Raw genomic sequence first — 20,795 nt, forward strand, 5'->3', positions numbered from 1 at the left:
GTCTTCTGTCTCAGGTTCCTGCAGGGCTGCGATAGCCTGGTTAGGGATGCGGCCCCAGAGCAGCACCGTGCCTTTGGAGGGAAGGCGTCTGGGCTGCTGCATCTGAGTACCTTCCACAGCCGCCTCCATCCAGGACCTGAGACCCTCCCCAGACACGTTTCTTCTCAGAGTTGCTCTGGGGCCTGGGAATCACTGGTCCCCTTACCCAGCCTCCTGCTCCCCTGGTGCCCACTGCGTATTCCTTCTCAGGTCAAGGACAAAAGCCTGACTTCTCCCTTGTCCTTTCCAGCCATTCAAACATGTGGATTAGCACCCACTGGGTAACAGGGCCTGTGGGAGAGGTGGAGGGCTTCCCTGGGCAGAAACAGGGGACAGTCAAGTTCCCAGATGGGTTACTGAGGAAGCATTAGACTTAGGGCCAAGCAGACCAAGGTCAATTCCAGTACTGCCACTTGGGCCTGTTTTCTTGTCTGTAAAATAAGGATAATAGAAATAATAAACATAATAACGCCTATACCACAGACTTATTTAAGGATTAAGCAAGGTAATTTATTCCATCCTTCAACATGATTTGTTGAGCACCTATATACACCAACCACTGTCCTCAACTCTAGGAATATGATTGCTCTCTTGGAGCTGACAGTCAGAGGGAGGGCAGACTAGTCACCAGGAATCATAACAGGAGCCAAGAAATGACCGTACAGAGTAAGCAGAGCCCAGATGGGGAAGCCAGGGACTGAGAGCCAGAGGAACCCTTGACTCCACTCAGTAAATCAAAGAAAGCTTCCCGGAGGAGGTGACTCCTGAAGGAGGAGGGAGAAAGTTGTTCCAGGCCTGAGAAAAGGCTAGTCAGTGAAGATGTGCATGTGAAAGCACCCAGCACTGAGACACAGCATTTGTTTTAAAAACACAAGGTAAGAGAGAGGCCCAGACAGACTGTCCTGGGTGCTGGATGTGGGACAGATGAACTGGCAGGACATGTCCAGGGAGCTGCATTATTTACTGTCCCAGCTATAAAATATTTACACAGGCATCCTGATGATTTATGGTGTTTGCTTTCCTACTGCTGGCTCCTGGCAGGTAAACTACGTGCCCTGCAGCTCACCCCTGGGAGGGGTCTTGGGGTGCTGGCACCATGCTCCTAACTGGGCCAGGAGGAGGGCTCTGGTCCAGCAGTTCAGACTGTTCACTCTCCTAGAGAGACTTGAGCCCCACAGGCCTGAAGCCCCTGGCCCAGGCAACCCAGGGCAGAGCCAGGAACTGGAGGGTTGGCAGGGAGGCACTAGAGAGGCTCACCAGGGCAGAGGCAGAGCAGCCAGTGCTATCCCACCATGGCCCTGGCTGTGTGGCCTTCAACAAGGTGTTGGATATCTTTCGTCCTGTTTTATCCCTGGTAAAATGGGGTTAATAATCATATGATTTTGAAGAATAGATTGAGATCACACAGAACAAGGCCTGAGCTGAGCTCAGTCACAGGAAGCTTGAAATTCCTGCATGTTTAATTAAACATCTGCAAAATGTAATATTAGGACAACCTGTCAACTGTAGCACACCTTAACTCATATAAAGTGATTCCAAAGTGTTATAATGCAGGAAGTGGGTGCATTTTAATCTACTTGGGTTGAGAGCTGAGCGTCTGCAGAAGCTTTGGGAGGATGTGACCTCAGCTTCCGTGGAGGGAGACCAGTAGTCTCTTACGGTCTGCATCTCTTTTGGAGTCTTTCTAGAAACTTTTCTAGAAACCGGTCCATTCTTCTTTCCTGGAGAGGAAGAAAGGAGGAGTCCTGGACAGATAGGGCAGGGCTCAAGGGGACCCCTGCCCAAGACCAGGAGGTGCCTCCTAGTCCTCTGAGGGGAAAGGGCTCTTTATTCCCAGGCAGAAGGTGGAGCCTGGACAGCTGGAGTCGCTCCTGGCTTCACAGGGTGGCAGATCTGGGCCCATGGCTGACAGGCTCACAGCTATGGAGAGAAGTGGGTACATTGCAGCGCATGGTGGCTCATGCCCATAACCCCAGCACTTTGGGAGGCCCAGGCGAGCAGATCACTTGAGGTCAGAAGCTCGCCACCAGTCTGGCCAACATGGTGAAACCCCGTCTCTACTAAAAATACAAAAGGCAGCTAGTTGTGGTAGTGCATGCCTATAATCCCAGCTACTCAGGAGACTGAGGCAGGAGAATCGCTTGAACCCGGGAGGTGAAGTTTGCAGTGAGCTGGAATCGCACCATTGTACTCCAGCCTAAGCAAGAGAGTGAGACTCTCAAGAAAAAAAAAAAAAAAAAAAAGAAGTGGGCATAGTACTATAGCACCAGTCTGGAACAGCAGAAGGAGAAGATATTGGTGGTCAGGGATGGTGAGGGCAGCAGATTCCTGGGAGGAGCTTGGATGAGCAATCAGTTTACATATATGGGTCTTCTTCCATGGCCATCTTGGACCAGGCTGGTCAACTCTGACACTGAACAGATAGGCACACTAAGGCCAGAGAGAGGAGAGACCAGAAGGCCACATGAGATCAGAATTGGGACAGAACCCAGGGAAATTGTGTCCTTGCCCTAAGAGTCCTAGATCTGAGGCCGGGCGCGGTGGCTCAAGCCTGTAATCCCAGCACTTTGGGAGGCCAAGGCGGGTGGATCACGAGGTCGAAAGATCGAGACCATCCTGGTCAACATGGTGAAACCTCGTCTCTACTAAAAATACAAAAAATCTAGCTGGGCGTGGTGGCGCGTGCCTGTAATCCCAGCTACTTAGGAGGCTGAGGCAGGAGAATTGCCTGAGCCCAGGAGGCGGAGCTTGCAGTGAGCTGAGATCGCGCCATTGCACTCCAGCCTGGGTAACAAGAGCGAAACTCTGTCTCAAAAAAAAAAAAAGAAAATCCTTCTTCATCCTTCCCCTACGCTGATCTTTGCCCATGGCAGAGGGGCCCAGCCTCTTCAGGCTGCATTCCCATGCCATGTGGCCTAGTTTGGCCTGTAGGGGAAAATGGAGGAAGGCGGGAAGAGAGACACCTTAGGCAGTATTTCCAGCTGTGGCTGCATCTCCTCTGTGGCCTCAGACTCCACTGGACAGGCCCCATGATGTTCTAGCTTCTTCCACATGACCCAAGTATCAGTCAGTAATGCTTTAGTGACAATCAGTTGATGAGTTTCCTTAAGTTCACTGCAATCTTAGACAGGACTCCACAAAGGAGGAGGCAGCTGAAAAAAAGGTTAGCACAGAGCCAGGGTAAGGAAGGCAGCTCTGCAAAGGAACAGGGGGCCAACTTCACTTCTCCGGACTTCAAGGCCCAATAGGGAAAGAGAAGCCATTCTAGGTATTTCAAATAGAGGGAACCGAATGTAGGGACTCCATTATACAAGTGATCAAAGAGTGGAGAAGCTATAAAGGGAATGGGAAGGCAACCCAGAAACTGGCACCAGCAGGAAGCCACCTCCACCCCCAGGCTGGAGGGACAAAGGGAGAAGGCAGTAGTTGCACGAGCCACACCAGAGATCAGCAGCCTGCCGGATTTTCCCCACCGTGTTTCTCAACTGGGTGTTTGTGACAGAAACTTCCCCATTGGGCACCTACTTCCCTCCCTGACTGCAGGCCCGGGGGCACAGCTGGCTAGAAAACCTGCTTCTTCCCCCGCCCGGCTTGTCTGCAAGCTGGAGAAGCTGGGGCTTGTGCTGCTGCCCCTCTGCCTCTACAGTGTCCAGAGGGAGAGCCCAGTGCCTGCTAAGCCCAATCGCCAGGGGATTGGGAAGACAGCCAAGGACAGAGGTCCTCCAAGCAATGCTCCAGAAACCAGGAAGTTGAAATCTCTATCCCATCATCCAGACTCCAAACAGTGCCAACCCCCCAGGGACGTGAGGCCAATTTTAAACAAACTGATAGGCCCTTACTGAGCATCTGCTGTGTGCCAGACACCATTATGTTATGCTGGTTTTACCTGACTCCAAACCTATGAGGCGGGCATTGTTGCATAGCCCCATGTTACAGATGGGGTAACAGGCTCTGCAGGGTCAAGCCACTTGCCCAGGGTCCTTACTCTAAAATGAGGCTGTGCTATTTTACATTGAATCTCTCACTGCCCTGAAGTGCAGACATGGACAACTTTTGGCATTTACCATTTCAATATTTGGGGTTACAAGTGTTCGAGAGTGACCTCAAAGGTCAGGGATTTTCTGTCATTTGTAGCATGGCCAAGGCATGAATTTGAGCCCAGCATAGATCAAGGTTGGTGGCAGGAGGGAGTGACTGATGTGGGGGCTTAAATGAGGTGAAGCAGGCTGAGCTCTTGACCAGCACCCCCAGGGGAAGGCACAGGGGACTCTCTGGCTGTGGGGTCAGATTACCTGATCCTCTCCTATGGTTGCATGACCTTCAGCCAGTTCCTTTACCTTCCTGCCTGTAAGATGAGACACATAAGCCTGACCTTGGAGGGTTCTCGTGAAGACTGAGATCATGCATGTAAAGGCTCCAGTGCTCCTGGGGCTCAGTAGGTGCTGTTAGGACCCTGTCATTGATCATGGCCTTGCAAAGGGAGGCATAATTTAGGGTTTGTGGCAGGTCCTGAGGCTGAGTCATTAGGAGCTCCAAGGGCAGGCAGGGTGATTTGCGAGGGCCAGGGTAGACAGGAGTGTCCATATCAGTGAGATATGAAGTCACGCAGGCAGGAGGGGCTGGGTATGTGCTCAGAGGCTCTGGCCTTTGGGCGTGCGGATCACAAGGTCAAGAGATCAAGACCATCCTTGCCAACATGGTGAAAAATACAAAATTTTTCTCTACTAAAATACAAAAATACAAAAATTATTTTGTATTTTGTCTCTACTAAAAATGCAAAAATTAACTGGGCATGGTAGTGAGTGCCTATAGTCCCAGCTACTCCAGAGGCTGAGGCAGGAGAATTGCTTGAACCCAGGAGCTAAAGGTTGCAGTGAGCCAAGATCACGTCATAGCACTCCAGCCTGGTGACAGAGTGAGACTCTATCTCGAAATAATAATAATAATAATAATAGCCGGGCGCGGTGGCTCAAGCCTGTAATCCCAGCACTTTGGGAGGCCGAGGCGGGTGGATCACAAGGGCGAGAGATCGAGACCAACCTGGTCAACATGGTGAAACCCCGTCTCTACTAAAAATAAAAAAAATTAGCTGGGCATGGTGGCGCGTGCCTATAATCCCAGCTACTCAGGAGGCTGAGGCAGGAGAATTGCCTGAACCCAGGAGGCAGAGGTTGCGGTGAGCCGAGATCACGCCATTGCACTCCAGCCTGGGTAACAAGAGCGAAACTCTGTCTCAAAAAAAAAATAATAATAATAATAATAACAATAATAATAATAATGCTTCTGAAGCCCCTAGTCCATTTCTGACACAGGCTACAAGCTTCACTAATGTCGACAGTTACAGTTTTGTTTTGTTTTTTTTTTTTTGAGTCAGTCTCACCCTGTCACCCAGTAGGCTGGAGTGTAATGGCACGATCTCAGCTCACTACAACCTCTGCCTACTAGGTTCAAGAGATTCTCCTGCCTCAGCCTCCTGAGTAGCTGGGATTGCAGGCATGCACCACCATGCCCAGCTAATTTTTTGTATCTTTAGTAGAGATGGGGTTTTACCATGTTGCCCAGGCTGGTCTCAAACTCCTGACCTCATGATCCACCCACCTCAGTCTCCCAAAGTGCTGGGATTATAGGCATGAGTCATCACGCTTGGCCTAGCAGTTACAATTATTTAACATCAGTGGTGACTATGATTTTCATGAGGGTTGGACCAGAGCTTCAGGGCATGAGTTGAAGGTGACACTTTCCCCACATCCCCAGTGGTGATTCCTGGGCCCCAGCAGCCTCAGGACCCACTTGCTTCCCAACTTTTGCCTTCTCTGAGGAGGATTCCTCTAGCACCCACAAGAAAGAGACTTTTCGCCATCAATTCTCATCAGAATTGCATTAGGGGAATGGCGGAGGCCTCCTGACCTGGGGTACTTCTGACTGCTCCATCAGCTCCTACAGGGCTGATTAGGACATGGGTCTGGATACCTGGTTGTGAGGTGCTGGCTATATCCACCTGGCTATATCCACCTGGGCCCTCTCTGACCCCAGCTGAAGCAGGCCTTGAGATCACATCACCTTGTCTTCCTGCCTTCAGAGTACTTATCAGGATCTAGAATTCTCAGCCCACCTTCCCACACTGGGAGCAAATCTCCTTGAGGCAGGGTCTGTACCTTGGAGCCCAGCACTTAATAGAGACTGGTAAACATTTGCTGAACGAATGAATGAATGACAGCCAGGGAGGCAGGAGGGGTACGTTGGCGGTAGGCACAAGAACACTAGACAGAAGGCCTGAGTTCTAAGCCTAGCTCTGCCCTCAACAGCTGTGTGACCCTGGGCCTCAGTCTCCCAACCTGTAGCATGAGGTCTTTGGGGAGATGAGCTTCAAGACCCCTTTGAGTTCCAACATTCTGTGCCTCTGAGAGGTCCCTGCCTACAACTCTAGGAAGTCTTCCGGCCACTGGGTAGCAGAAAGTTGCCGTGACAAATGCAAGTAGGTCTATTTTGAAATATTTTCTGATTGGCTGTGCCTGGGCCATGAGTGAGTAAGCCTAGAGAATTCTCCCTTCTCCCTTCCCATGGGGCCACCTCCCCAAGCACATGACTCAGGGCACACTTACACATAGTACCACAGCACTCACAGGAACACATGCACACACATTCACATACTCTCTCTCTCACACACACATACACACACACAGAGTTATACCTGCATGCACACCTTCAACATACAGTTGCCCATATATGGTCACACAAGCACACCACACAACACAGGTGAACACACACACATATGTACTCCTATACATCCTCACTCACACACATTCTTTTTTTTTTTTTTTTTTTTTTTTTTTTTTGAGACGGAGTTTCGCTCTTGTTACCCAGGCTGGAGTGCAATGGCGCGATCTCGGCTCACCGCAACCTCTGCCTCCTGGGCTCAGGCAATTCTCCTGCCTCAGCCTCCTAAGTAGCTGGGATTACAGGCATGCACCACCACGCCCAGCTAGTTTTTTTGTATTTTTAGTAGAGACGGGGTTTCACCATGTTGACCAGGATGGTCTCGATCTTTCGACCTCGTGATCCACCCGCCTCGGCCTCCCAAAGTGCTGGGATTACAGGCTTGAGCCACCGCGCCCGGCCTTTTTTTTTTTTTTTTTTTTTTGAGGCCGAGTCTCACTCTGTCACCAGGCGCTAGGCTGGAGTGCAATGGCACAATCTCCGCTCACTGCAACCTCTGCCTCCTGGGTTCAGGCAATTCTCCTGCCTCAGCCTCCCGAATAGCTGGGACTACAGGCACGTGCTACCACGCCCAGCTAATTTTTGTATTTTTAGTAGAGACGGGGTTTCACCATGTTGGCCAGTATAGTCTCGATCTCTTGACCTTGTGATCTGCCCACCTCGGCCTCCCAAAGTGCTGGGATTACAGGCTTGAGCCACCGCGCCCGGCCACTCATACACATTCTTACACATGCACACATTCACACCCTCATGAACACAGGCATACAATCACATACATTTGTACTCACACATGCTTACGCACTCATTTGCACACTGCCATATATGCACTAACTTGCATCACTCACACCCACACATGCTTATACAATCACGCTGGCACAGGCTCACACACGTTCAGCTAACTCACATGTGCATCAACACACACACACATGCTCACATGCTCAACCAGCATATGCACCCTCCTACAGGCACACACCCTCACACAATGCACATATGCCCACTCACACATGCACACTCATCTACACACTTACATTTACTGTCCTACCCGCACGCTCCTGTAGTCATGCAAACTCATTTGGTCACACACACATGCACACATGCACACTTATGTACCCTCTTCTGCCGCACAAGCTCCACCCTGACCCTTGGGCAGATTGCCCCTCCAAGCCCCCCAGGCCAGGCCTCCTCTGATGGCTGCTCCCTGTTCTCTTTTCCCTCTGGGTTCTATTTATTTTTCTTAGCTATGATGAGCATATTTGGAGAAGGATCTATTTTCATCTTATCTGGAAACATATTTCCTCTCAGTCATGAGCTCGGCAGATCAGTGAGAAGACTCCTGGCTGCTGTGGTGTGGGCTGGGAGGGCTGAGGCCAAGCCAGGATGGAGGCCAGAAAGCCACAGAGGCGGCAGGGCTTCCCAAAATGGTCTGGTAGCCTGAGCCAGGGCCACTGCCTCTGAAATCCTTTTTGGGCAACCCTGGAGTTCAGGGCAGCTGCTCCCCATAAACGTGGCTGTGTCTCAGGGAGTCTGACCTCCCTCTTTCCTTCTTCCATCTGACCTGAGGGTGCCCCTGGCTCCTTAATGTTGCCTTTTTTTTATGAAGGAGGAGAGCCTTTATAGATCATCTTGTCCCTCTCTGTTTTTACGTGACAAAAGAAATAATGCATTCTATTCAGTGAACATTTCCTCTGCCCCAACCTGTGCAATGCTCTCTGCATGCAATAGTCATTGCAGCCTCGTAACTGCCTCAAGAGGTTGTGCTATTCATTTCGTGAATAAGGAAACAGGCTCAGAGAGGTCAAGGGACACACATAAGGCACACAGCAGTGGGGGCAGACCAGGGTCCTCTGTCTTCCTGTTGCTCAGGCCCCAGCAGCCCCACTGTCTCTAGCACTCACCCTGCAGAGTTGCCTGCAGATGACCGGGGACTGAAAGGCTGGTCTTGGCTGGGTGGTGAGTTTAAACTGGGACTCCCAAGGGCGCATATCCAGGGGGTGCCTGCTCTGTTGGTGGCCTGGGTGGCTGCCATGTGTGGGTAGCTTCTAGCTGTCAGATATCGATGACACTGGTGTTGGGTATGGCAGGGCAGGCCTCTGGGAGGGTGGATTGCACAGACAGAGACTCTGAAACCGGAAGGCTTTGTATTTAGGATGTTGGCACACAGGAGGTGCTCAGTACATGTCAGCTAAAATCAAAAGGATAGAACAGTGAGCTAAGGATTTAAACAGGCATGTCTCCAAAAGAGATACAGAAATGTCCAATAAGCTCATGAAAAGATGTTTAACATCACTAGACATTAGGGAAATGCAAACCAAAACCACAATGAGATGCCACTCCATACCCAGTAAGATGGCTAAAACCAAAAAGATGGACAATAATAAGTACTGGTGAGGACATGGGGACACTGGGGCCCTTACACACTGTTAGTGGGAATGGAAAGTGGTACAGCCACTGTGGAAAACAGCCTGTTTAACACAGAGTCACCACAGGACCCAGCAATCCCACTCCTAGAGAACTAAAAACACATGTCCACACGAAACCCTGTACGCAAATGCTCACAGCAGCATTATTCCTTATAGTCACCCAAATGTTCATCAACTGATGAATGGAAAAACATAGTATATCCATTCAGTGGAATATCACACAGCCTTAAGAAAGGAATGAAGTGCTGATACATGCTTCCACATAGATAACCTTCAAAAGCACATCAAGTGAAAGAATCCAAATGGAGACAACCCCATTCTGGACGGTGCCTTTTATATAATGTCCAGAATAGGCAAATCCAAAGAGACACAAAGTAGATTAGTGGTTGCCAGAAGTCGGAAAGAAAGGAGTTCGGGGGGTGACTACTAATGAGTATGGGGTTTCTTTTGGAATTAGATGGTGGTAATAGTTGTACAACTCTAAATATACTAAAACTCACCAAATTGTCCACTTTTAAAAAGTGAAAGAGAGAGTGGAAAGGGAAGTAAGAGAGAGAGAGAGAGGGAGGAAGAGAGAAGGAAAGAAGAAGGAAAGAAAGAAAGAAAGGAAAGAAGAAAGAGAGAGAGAGGGAGGGAGGGAGGGAAAGAACAACAGAAAGAGAAAGAGAGAGGGAGAGAGAGAAAGGAAAGAAAGAGGGAGGGAGGGAAGAAAGAAGGGGGAAAGGAAAGAAGTATTGAAGCTCAAAAGAGTCTCTGTGGGGATGGAGATGGAGGTCCAGAAATATTAACTGCTTTTCCACGGTCACACGGAGAAATGATGTCAGCCCTGTTGATGCAAATACTATAAAAACGACACTAACGGATTCTATTTGTTAAGCACACTCATTCTATATGCCTGATGGTGTGGACGTCTCCACATTCATTGTCTCATTCATTTCTCACCACAACCCATGTGGCCAGTATTGTTATCCTTATTTTTATAGATGAGGAAGTGCGAGCTCAGAGAGGTGAAGCGACTTGCCCAAGAGGCACTTGAGCTTACTAATCCCAAGATTAGTCCATCTCCAAATGGTGGGGAAAATGGTTCTGAGGGATCCGGTGGTGGTGGTTGTTTTGAGACAAGGTCTGGCTCTGTCGCCCAGGCTGGAATGCAATGGCACCATCTCCGTTCACTGCAGCCTCTGCCTCCTGGGCTCAAGCCATCCTCCCACCCCAGCCCCCTATGTACCTGGGACTACAGGCGCACACCACCATGCCCAGCTAATTTTTGTATTTTTTGTAGAGATGGGGTTTCCCCATGTTGCCCAGGCTGGTGTCAAGCTCATGAGCTCAAGGGATCTGCCGACCTCGGCCTCCCAGTGTTGGGATTACAAGCAGGAGCCACCATGCCAGCCATTGTTTTTTTGTTTTTATTTTTTGTTTTTTTTTTTTTTAGAAGGAGTTTCGCTCTTGTTACTCAGGCTGGAGTGCAATGGCGCAATCTCAGCTCACTGCAACCTCTGCCTGCTGGATTCAGGCAATTCTCCTGCCTCAGCCTCCTGAGTAGCTGGGATTACAGGTACGTGCCACCGTGCCCAGCTAATTTTTTGTATTTTTAGTAGAGACGGGGTTTCACCATGTTGACCAGGATGGTCTCGATCTATTGACCTCGTGATCCACCTGCCTCAGCCTCCCAAAGTGTTGGGATTACAGGCTTGAGCCACCGCACCCGGCCTTATTTTGTTTTTTTACATGGCAACCCGCATCCTCAATGCAAGAGGAAAGGCAGGAATGCAAGTTGATGGTAGTGCATCTGACAGATGCTCAGGGCTCAGGGAGGGACCTCCTGGTTCCCGGCAATATGCAGGTATCCAAGCTGGGATCCCAGCCCTCTTCAGGGGCAAGTGCTTGTGAGTAGCTTTTGAGAAACTGGCCCAGGAGAGTCTGGAACAAATTTCCATGCTGGGCTGTTGTTTTCAGGGGCAGGAAACATAACAGGTGCTCATGATGGGGGCCTCAGCTGGCTCTGGCCCAAATTCTTTGGGTATTTGGATAAATAAGAACTACCTGGTTTCACCTCTTTGTGACCTTTCTATGTGTGTAGCTCTAGGTCCCACATTCCAAGGCTTAGGGACAGTCCCTTCCCATGCAGCTCAAGAGAACCCCTGATCCAGGCCATCCCTGAATGTGCCAAGGGCACTTTCTCACCAGGAGGTTTTGGAATTGCTGATGAGCAGCTTGTAGAAACGGTAAAGTGGGCCTCTGAGGACCAACAGTGTGGGCTGCACCCTGGTTCTGCTACCTTCTGGCTGGGTAACCTGAGCAAGTCACTTCACTTGTCTTCATCTCAGTTTCTCCATCTGTAAAATAGGGACAATAGCTCATAAGATCATTATATACTATTGCAATCTCACCTCCTAAGATTGACGAGATTAATTGGAGTGATGCATGGAAGGACAAGGCCTGACTCAGAGGAAAGACTCTGCAGTATCAACCACGATTACAGTTACGGGGCCCACGGACCCATTAGAGAGCCTGAAAGCTGACCCTCTACCAGCACAAGTATTTCTGTACTTGCATCCAAGCACACCTTCATACCCACCCCCCACACTACATGCGCTGCATGTGACCTTGCATTCCCGCTTTCACATCCACACTCACGTGTAAACTCACAAGCATGTCCATTCATATGCAGGGAGACATCCACCCACACATAAACGCTGCCCATCTGAAAGCCGACTTTAGCAAATGGGCCTGCATACACATGCAAATGCACACTCACTTTCCCCTATGCACCTGAATATCTGCATCTGAATTTGTATTCATCTGCATACACACGTCCACAACCATGAGTCTGCTCTTCTCAGGACCACCAGCTCAGCACTGGCCACTGACTGGTGAGTGGAAGAACCTTTGCACTCCGGAGCAGCCTCAGCCAACTCGCGGGTCCTCCAACAGGCTCGGCAAGTTCCTGCCTGTGAATCTTCATTGTTACTGTCCTCTCTGCCTGGCACATCCCTCTTTTTGACCAAGCCCTTTCACCTGTCAAGATTCACTTCAAAAACATCCCCTACAGGAAAGTTTCCCTGATTCCGCAGCCAAAAAGATCTGTCCCCTGACCCCTGTGTTCCCCTTGTGGGTTTTTACCACCTCAGTTTGCCTGATCACTCTTGTGTTCCCCTCAGAAAAAGAAAGCACCCCTGCCTGAGAGAGCAGTGACTGGCTCATTCACCCGTGTGCCCCCTTCCAATGGCCAGCACAGAGCGCTGAATGGAATGAAACGTACTGATTGTGTGAGCTTTGCAGGTTACTCTCTGTCCCCAGATCAATGCACAGAGGAGCAGGCAAAGCCAGGGCCCCATGGTTGCTCATTGCAACCCATGGGCAGATCCCAGGTCCCAGGGGCTGCCTGTGTACTCACTGCCTCCAGCCCCTACTGCTCTGACCACTGGCCCTGGGCCCAACCCTGAGGCTTGTCCAGCCTGGGGGCAGATCTCAGAACTTGCTTTGCTTTTTGAGGAGACAGACTTTTCTAGCCCACTGAAGGAGGCAGTTTTTCCAAGGAACCTGAAGATCCACCCTCAGGCAGTGCTTCTCAGCGCCTAGGCCATTGTATCAGAAGACCCCAGAGGCCTGGCATGGTGGCTGGCCGCATACAGTGGCTCTTGCCTATAATCCCAGCACTTTGGGATGCTGAGGCAGGTGGATCACTTGAGGTCAGGAGTTCAAGACCAGCCTGACCAATACGATGAAACCCTGTCTCTACCAAAATTACAAAATTAGCCAAGTGGGGTGGCACATGCCTATAATCCCAGCTACTTGGGAGGCTGAGGCAGGAGAATCGCTTGAACCCGGGAGGAGGAGATCTCAGTGAGCTGAGATCGCACCATTGCACTCCAGCCTGGGCAACAGAGCAAAACTCTGTCTCAAAAAAGAAGAAGGGAGAAGGAGAAGGAGGAGAAGGAGAAAAAGAAGCCCCCAGAGCTTTGCAGAGGTGGAGCCCAGGAATCAGCATAAACAATAAACACTCTGGGTTAGGTCTGGTTAAGGGACTGAAAATCATGCTGCCCATTTCAAATTTTGGCACTACCATTCACTAGTACTTAGGCAAGTCCCTTAACTTTGCTAAGCCTCAGTTTCTTGGCCTGTAAAATGGGGATAATAATGGTTCCTACATTGTAGGGCTGCTATGGGAATTAAAGGAAATGAAATAATGAAAGTGAAGTGTCCAGCACAGTGCTTACATGGACAGATGTGGACGACTAGTATCACATCTGCATTCTCATCCCCTGGGACTTTTGAGAGAGGCAGAGCCTTGAGGTCCTGCTTCTGCAAGGGGCCCTGATTGGGGGTGGGAGGCGGGGGTTGCGGGGAGGTGGTGCTCTGGGAAGCAGAAGCCTTAGCCAGGCAGCGCCCTCACCCAGGACCATCTGCCACCTAGTGGCTGGTGTGTGGGACCATGCCCAGACCTCCTGCCTCCACCCCACTGAGATCCATGGCCCAGCTGGCCAGAGCTTCCACCCTGTCTCCTGGGTGACACTGGCAGCCTCCCTCCCTGCCCCTCTGCCCTGAGAGCCTAATTGGCTTGGCATCAGCTCTGGCACTTCCCTCCAGCTTTGTGATAAAATAGGTGGCTTAGGTCAGATTTCCCCAGCAGGGAGGCTACGTGGCACAGATTCGGGAGGCAGGGAGGAAGTCTGGGGAAAACAGCTCCTTCGATGACCACCAGTTGCAACCTGGTATTCTCAAGGAGCCACGTGCTCTCCAAACTAGGTGACCCCCAGGAAGGAACCCTATGTACTTGTCTTTCTTCCTTTCCTAGTCCTTCATTATTCATTAATTCCAATGCACTTACAAATGCATGCATTCATTCAATATTGAAATGTTTACTATATGCCAGGTGCTCAATGGTGATCACCAGGAATTGGCAAAATTTTTCTTAAAGGGCCAGCTAGCAAATCTTTTCAGCTTTGTGAATCAACCTATTCTGCTGCTGAAGCAAGCAAGTAGCTATTGATAATAATGTAAACAAATGGGTAGGTGTGCCTATGTTCCAATAAAACTGTATTTGTGGACACTGAAAAAAATTTTTTTTGAGACAAAGGTCTTACCCTCTTGCCCAGGCTGGAGTGCAGTGGCATGATCATAGCGCACTGCAGTCTTTATGTCTCCAAACTCAAACGATCCTCCCACCTCAGCCTCCTCAGTAGCTGGGGCTACAGGCATGCACCACCAAGCCTGGCTAATTTATTTATTCTTTTTTTTTTTTTTTTTTTTTTTTTTTGTAGAGACAGAGTTTCACCATGTTGCCCAGGCTGGTCTCAAGCTCCTAACCTCAGGTGATCCACTCACCTTGTCTCCCAAAGTGCTGATTTTACAGGCATGAGCCATTGTACCTTGTGGACACTGAAATTTGAATTTTATACCATTTTCATGTGTCATGAAAATATTCTTTTAATTTTTTTCCAACCATTTATAAATGTAAAATCTATTCTTCTCTTGTAGGCCATACAAAAGGCAACATCCAGTGGGCCATTGCTTCCCAGCCCTGAGCCGAGTCCTCCATGAGCAAGACCATGGAGTGTGCTACGCCCAGTGAAGTGTGCAGGCCAGTATTTCCAACAGGGTCCAGACTTCTGGAGAGCCTCACTGGGGAGGAGGGGGCACCTCCAAGCCTACCACAGCTCAACCACTGCGGCCCTCCCAGACTCCGCTCTCTCAATGCCACATATGTTCTCCATGGCTTACATACAGGGACTCCTAGGTCTCCTTTACAATCAGAAGCCTTTTTGAAGGCAGGAACATTTCTATTCACGCATTTAGAATCAGAAGGGACCTGAGTCCAAATACCTGCCTGACCACCCCTTTACTGAATGGCCTTGGATGAGTTACTAAATATCCCTGTGCCTCAGTTTCCTTATCTGTAGTTCCTCTCTCATAGGTTATTGAGACGATGGAGTACACGCATGTACAGTGCTCAGACAGGTGCCTGACTGAGTCACTGGTCAGTGTTTGTGGATTCTCCTGACAGTTTCTTTTTCCCCACCCACCCCAGAACCCAGCATGGCTCTGGGCTCTGGGCTCTGCTCAGTCCCTCCTTGCCAAGTGTTAACTTCCAGAATATGAGAAAAAGTCCCCTGATTCCTCACCCAGGAGCCCCACAGAGTCCATACCTTGGGGTCCTAGAATGCTTTGCCCTTTAGACTTAGCTTGGAGCATTTCCCCTTTGGCTTCTTTGCCTCTAGAAAAACAATCATTTCTTCCCTTCCAAACCAGCCTACATGGATGCCAGGCTTAGGAGTGTGTGCACATGATGAACTTGTGGCTAGTTCTCTCTGGTAATGGGCTGTAGAGGAGGAGACTGTTTGGCTGGGAATAAAGGAAGTGGGATCCTACCTCACCTGCTGGCCCACAGTCCTGGGGGTGGGAAGGCTGCGCAGGTCCAGGTCTTTAGCATCACAGTCATTATGCCAAATACCTGGGCCCTCCAGCACTTTGTGTAATTCTCCAAGTACACTCCTCCCCAGGTGGGTGCCCAACTCACTCCTTCTAAAACAGCACCCCTCTCTCTTTTCCAAAGCCTCTATGATCTTATCTGGTTTCATTCTTTCACAGCACTTAGCCCATGTGAAATTTTATTTGTTTATTACAGTTTTTTTCAGTTTCCCTTTCACTAGAATTTAAGCTTCTTGAGGGCCAGACTTGTCTGATATAATCCTTATGACTTTTTTTTACAGGACACGTAATATCCCTATTTAACAGCTGAGCATACTGAGGTCACCCTGTCAGTGAGTGCCAGAATGAGAATTCAAGGCCAGTTCTCTCCGACAGTCAAAAACTCACATTCTTGGGCCAGGCGTGGTGGTTCATGCCTGTAATTCTAGCACTTTGAGAGGCTGAGGTGGGCGGGTCACTTGAGTTCAGGAGCTGGAGACCAACTTGAGCAACATGGGGAAAACCCATCTCTACAAAAATCACAAAAAATTAGCCAGGTGTGGTGGTGTGCACCTGTAGTCCCAGCTAATCAGGCGGCCAAGGTGTGAGGATCACTGTGCGTCAGTACAAGAGCCTTGAGCCCAGGAGATAGAAGCTGCAGTGAGCCAAGACCATACCACTGCACTCTGGCCTAGGTGACAGAGTGAGACCCTGTATCCAAAAAAAAAAAAAAAAAAAGAAAGAAAAGAAAAGAAAAGGAAAATAAGAGCTCACATTCTGGGCTTCCACACTAAGAGTTCATTTCACCCGACAAAATGGGTAAAATGAGCTCTGTCTTGAGGCTTTGAGTTCCACAATCTGCTTCCAGTAGCTATAGCAGCAGTCATGTGTCAGGAGGCATTTACAGGAGCCCTAGGAATGTTCTGTACCACTACTTCAGGAGGCAAAACCAGGCAGGCTGCACTCCTGGCCTCTCGGAGCTCATGGGCTGATTATATAGAGACACATATTCTAGTCTTTCTGCTATAATGCAGGTTGCACTAGGAGCTAAAAAGGGGTACAACGTACTTTAGGGGTACTGTCTTAATTTGCTTGAGTTGTTGTAACAAAATACCATAGACTGCGCAAGTTAAAAAATAGAAATTTCCTAAGCCTGGCATCCATGTAGCTGGAAGCCCAAGATCAAGGAGCTAGCCAGTGTGGTGTTCGTTAAGTGTATGTTGGGCACTTTACATTTTACAAAGCCTTCTTTCTAGTTGCCGACAGCTCCCTGCTTGCTGTATCCTCGAGTAGTAGACACAGAGATCATTTTTCTGACATCTCTTTTTATAAGGACACTAATCCCATTATGAGGGCTCCACCTTCATGACCTAATTACTTTTCAAAGGCCCCACCTCCTAATACTATCACACTGGGGATGGATTAGGCTTCAACATATGAATTTTGAGGGGACCCAAACGTTTAGTCCACAGCAGGTACCAGCTGTGGTTGGCCAGGAAAGTCAGGACAGTGTGGTCTGGGAATGCAAGGGTACTGTCAGGGAAGAAGATACTTTGGACAGAGAGGGTGGAGGAGCAAAGGCCAGTGAGTCACCGCCTGTTTGAGGACTGGTAAGGGCTCAGAATGGCGATAGCCTAGACAGTACTGGGAAGGGCAGTGATCGTGTGAAAGGTGGTAGAAGACAGGCAGTGGCCAAATCATGTCAGGTGTAAAAGTGATGGGGAAAGACTGGGCTTCCTACAGCCTGCGTGGTAGATAATAAGAACACAGAACAGCAGCTGATTGTGTATGTTGGGTGCTTTACATTTTACAAAGCACTTCCAGTCCTCCTTCCACTCTGCCCTCAAAATTTCTAGCATACAGGCAAGAGTGATAAGTTTAGGATCAGGAGCCTGGCATCCACTCAGTCAGGAAACAAGTTGCATAGATTCGAACAAGTCACTTCCCATCTCCGAGACTTCACTCATCTCTAACAACAGGGACCAATTCTCAGACCTTCAGGAAGGATTTCACAAAACCATACACGTGATAGTGCAGTATTTAACTTCTGGTTCTCAGTTCTTTCTCTGTTAAACGAGGACAATTCCTGTCCAGCCTTATTCAGAGGGGCTGTGGCTGTGATTTTGTAAGCAAAGGCCAATAGTAAGAATCTTTTTAACAGGCCAGCGAGAAGTTTGTTCGCCTTTTGGCAGATGAGGCCAGGGAAGTTAGGGCTTCTCGGTTGGTGGCTGAAAGCCTCAGAGAAGGAACTTTGGCTGCTTTAACAGTATCTCTTAGTACTCGCCTCAGTATTTAGTTTATATGGAGATACGGGGAAGAGAAGGCAGGCAGCACACAACCTACAGACATAAAAAGAGCCAGGCACCCTAACAGACGGCCCGAGCCCGGTCCACTTAAAGGGCCAGAACGTCTCTGCCCCGCCCCCCGTCTCAAGACCACCAATCAGAGAGCGAGCCGCTCCGTGACGCCATCTTATCGCGACTGAGCAGAGTGGCGGCGGCGTTTCCTGGAGTTTGAGCCTGGCGCCGAGGCTATGGGCAGCCAGGAGGTGCTGGGCCAGGCGGCCCGGCTGGCTTCCTCTGGTCTCCTCCTGCAGGTACTCTCTGCCCGTCAGGCTCCAGCTTGTACCGCAGCCGGGATTCGCGGGATGGCAGCCCTCGGGCCCTTGAGAGCCTGCCCCAGGGCAAACTCAGTCCCGAGGTGGACCCCGCAATGAAAGGGGGGGGGGTCAGTCGGAGACGGTGGCGGCGGTGAAGGGAGCCTCTGGCCCGGAGATGGGAGCTTGTGTTTTAGAGTCTAGGCTGGGTGACTGCGGACAAGCCGCTTTCCTTCTGAGCATTGTATTAACCATATTAGCAGTAGGAGTGAATTAGACCAGGTGACGGGGGTGAGGGACTGGTATTTCGGGCTCGAGTATGTGATATTTTTCAGGCAAGGGGTTCCTTTCCTTCATCAAACACCTTTCTCAAACACTGAGTCCCACTGAGTTCCGAGAGATCATATGGCATAGCTAAGAACAGGAATCTGGGCTTAGACAGCCTTGGATTGCTTCGTGACCCAGGACGAGCGAGTTCACTTGTGGAGCCTAAGCTCTTCACTGATAAAATGGGGATAATATGTAGTACCTAACTCATAGGCAAAGATTAATTGGGATCATTCAAATAAACGTACTTAACACAGGGCCCGGCTCTTAGTATGCATTTAATACATGCTGGCTGCATCTTCTGCTTGTGTGATCTTGGACAAGTCACTTCCTTTCTTGGCCCTCATTTTTGTCATCTGTCAGATAGGATATATGCTAGTTAGTCCAAATGGTATCTAAAGATTCTTTGAACTCTAGGAGCTGATCCTTTTAAGTCAAGTGGCTCAGTATGTCTCTGTCTCACTCTTGAGCCAGTCAACCCTACTTCACACAAGTCCTGAATCTGCCCTCCCCTTTATCTTAAGAGAGGCACATTAGGGCAGAAGAAAGAACCAACCAGAATTTGGGCGTTGTCACTTGCTAGATGCCTGCCTTTGGGAAAAAATCCCAGGACTTCTGTGAATATCAGTTTCTTCTTCTTAAATGAGAACAATAGTGCAACCTCACAGTCTCAGGAAGATTAGATGAAATCACGCCCCTTAAGTACGTAAATACCTGGCACATTGCAAGCACATAATAAATGCAGTTATTTTTATTAGGGTAATAAGGATTTTTTTTTTTTTTCTTTTTGAGACTGATCGTTGCCCAGGCTGGAGTGCAGTAGCGTGATCTTGGCTCACTGCAACCATCATCTCCCAGGTTTAAGCAATTCTGCCTCAGCCATGTCTGCTGGTTTAAGCAATTCTCCTGCCTCAGCCATGCCTGCTGGGATTAAAGGTATATGCCGCCACGCCCGGCTAATTTTGTATTTTTAGTAGAGACAGGGTTTCTCCATGTTAGGATGGTCTGGAACTCCCGACCTCAGGTGATCCACCTGCCTCGGCCTCCCAAAGTGCTGGGATTACAGGCGTGAGCCACTGCGCCCAGCCGGTATAAGGATTTTTTAAATAGTCAATGTAGGAATAAAATGACATAACCTATAGAAAGCATGTTGAAGAGTGCCTTGCACGTGATACGTGCTTAGTAAATGTTAGCCATTCTAAGTTTACCTAGGTTTTTTTTTTCTGTTTCACAGCATAAATGAATTTAGTGCTTTATCCACAATGTTGATTTTTTTTTCAGACTTTGATAATATCTTGCTACCCATATAGGCTTCATAAAACAAAAACAAGTTGTAGTGGAAAACACTGGACTGTGAGTCAGGTGGCCTACCTGTAAGGTCAAGCTGGGTCACTTGCTTGCCATGTGACATTAAGGAAACCACTTAACCTCCAGTCTTGCTTCCTGTGCATATACCTGATTGTTTTTAAGTGTCAAATAATTTAACAGATGTGAGAGAGCCTTTTTAAAATTGTAAAGTTGGATGGACGCAGTGGCTTGTGCCTCTCATCCCAGCACTTTGGGAGGCCAAGGCAGGAGGATTGCATGAGCTCCGGAGTTAAAGACCAGCCTGGGCAGCATAGTGAAACCTTGTCTCTCCAAAAAATACAAAAATTAGGCAGGCATGGTGGTGCGCACCTGTAGTCCCAGCAACTCAGGAGACTGAGGAGGGAGGATCTTGAGCCTGGGGGATTGAGACCAGAGTGAGCCGTGATAATGCCACTGCACTGCATCCTGGACAGTCGAGTGAGACCCTGTCTCAAAACAAAAGCTGTAAAGTCCTTTGCAGAAGTAAATGAAGACTGTGTTGCTAATAAGGGCTACAGTGTGTGGCAAATGCTGAGTGGCATGAGCAACCTCAGCTTCATTCGCTTCAACCTTTATTCAAACCAATTAGGAAATACGGATTACTAATTAGGAAATAGGAAACATTAAGCTTCTTAGACAATGATAACTTTGAGGTGAACGTAAGTGTATACACATAGTTTCTTATTTTTGCTTTTTGGTTTTGAGATGGAGTCTCACTCTGTTGCCCAGGCTGGAGTGTAGTAGCATGATCTCAGCTCACTGCTGGCTCTGCCTCCTGGGCTTAAGCAATTTTCCTGCCTCAGCCTCCCAAGTAGCTGGGATTACAGGCGCCTGCCACCACACCTGGCTAATTTTTGCATTTTTAGTAGAGATGGGGTTTTACCGTGTTGGCCAGGCTGGCCTCTAACTCCTGACCTCAGGTGATTCTCCTACCT

At 49.2% G+C, this 20,795-nt stretch overlaps 1 protein-coding gene across 3 annotated transcripts in view; it reads left to right on the top strand.

Moving 5' to 3' along the window:
• Positions 1 to 18,069: 18,069 nt before the first annotated feature.
• The window catches only part of RFT1 (RFT1 glycolipid translocator homolog), a 68,686-nt gene continuing 65,960 nt past the window's right edge, over positions 18,070 to 20,795 (top strand). For all 3 annotated transcript variants that reach the window (XM_074403678.1, XM_074403676.1, XM_074403677.1), the window contains exon 1: positions 18,070 to 18,186. In XM_074403678.1, coding sequence (XP_074259779.1) covers positions 18,124 to 18,186 — 63 coding nt within the window. In that variant the 5' untranslated portion in view covers positions 18,070 to 18,123. The remainder of the gene's footprint in view (positions 18,187 to 20,795) is intronic.

The sequence above is a fragment of the Saimiri boliviensis genome, chromosome 8 (genome assembly GCF_048565385.1).
Source record: "Saimiri boliviensis isolate mSaiBol1 chromosome 8, mSaiBol1.pri, whole genome shotgun sequence".
Taxonomy (NCBI): domain Eukaryota; kingdom Metazoa; phylum Chordata; class Mammalia; order Primates; family Cebidae; genus Saimiri; species Saimiri boliviensis.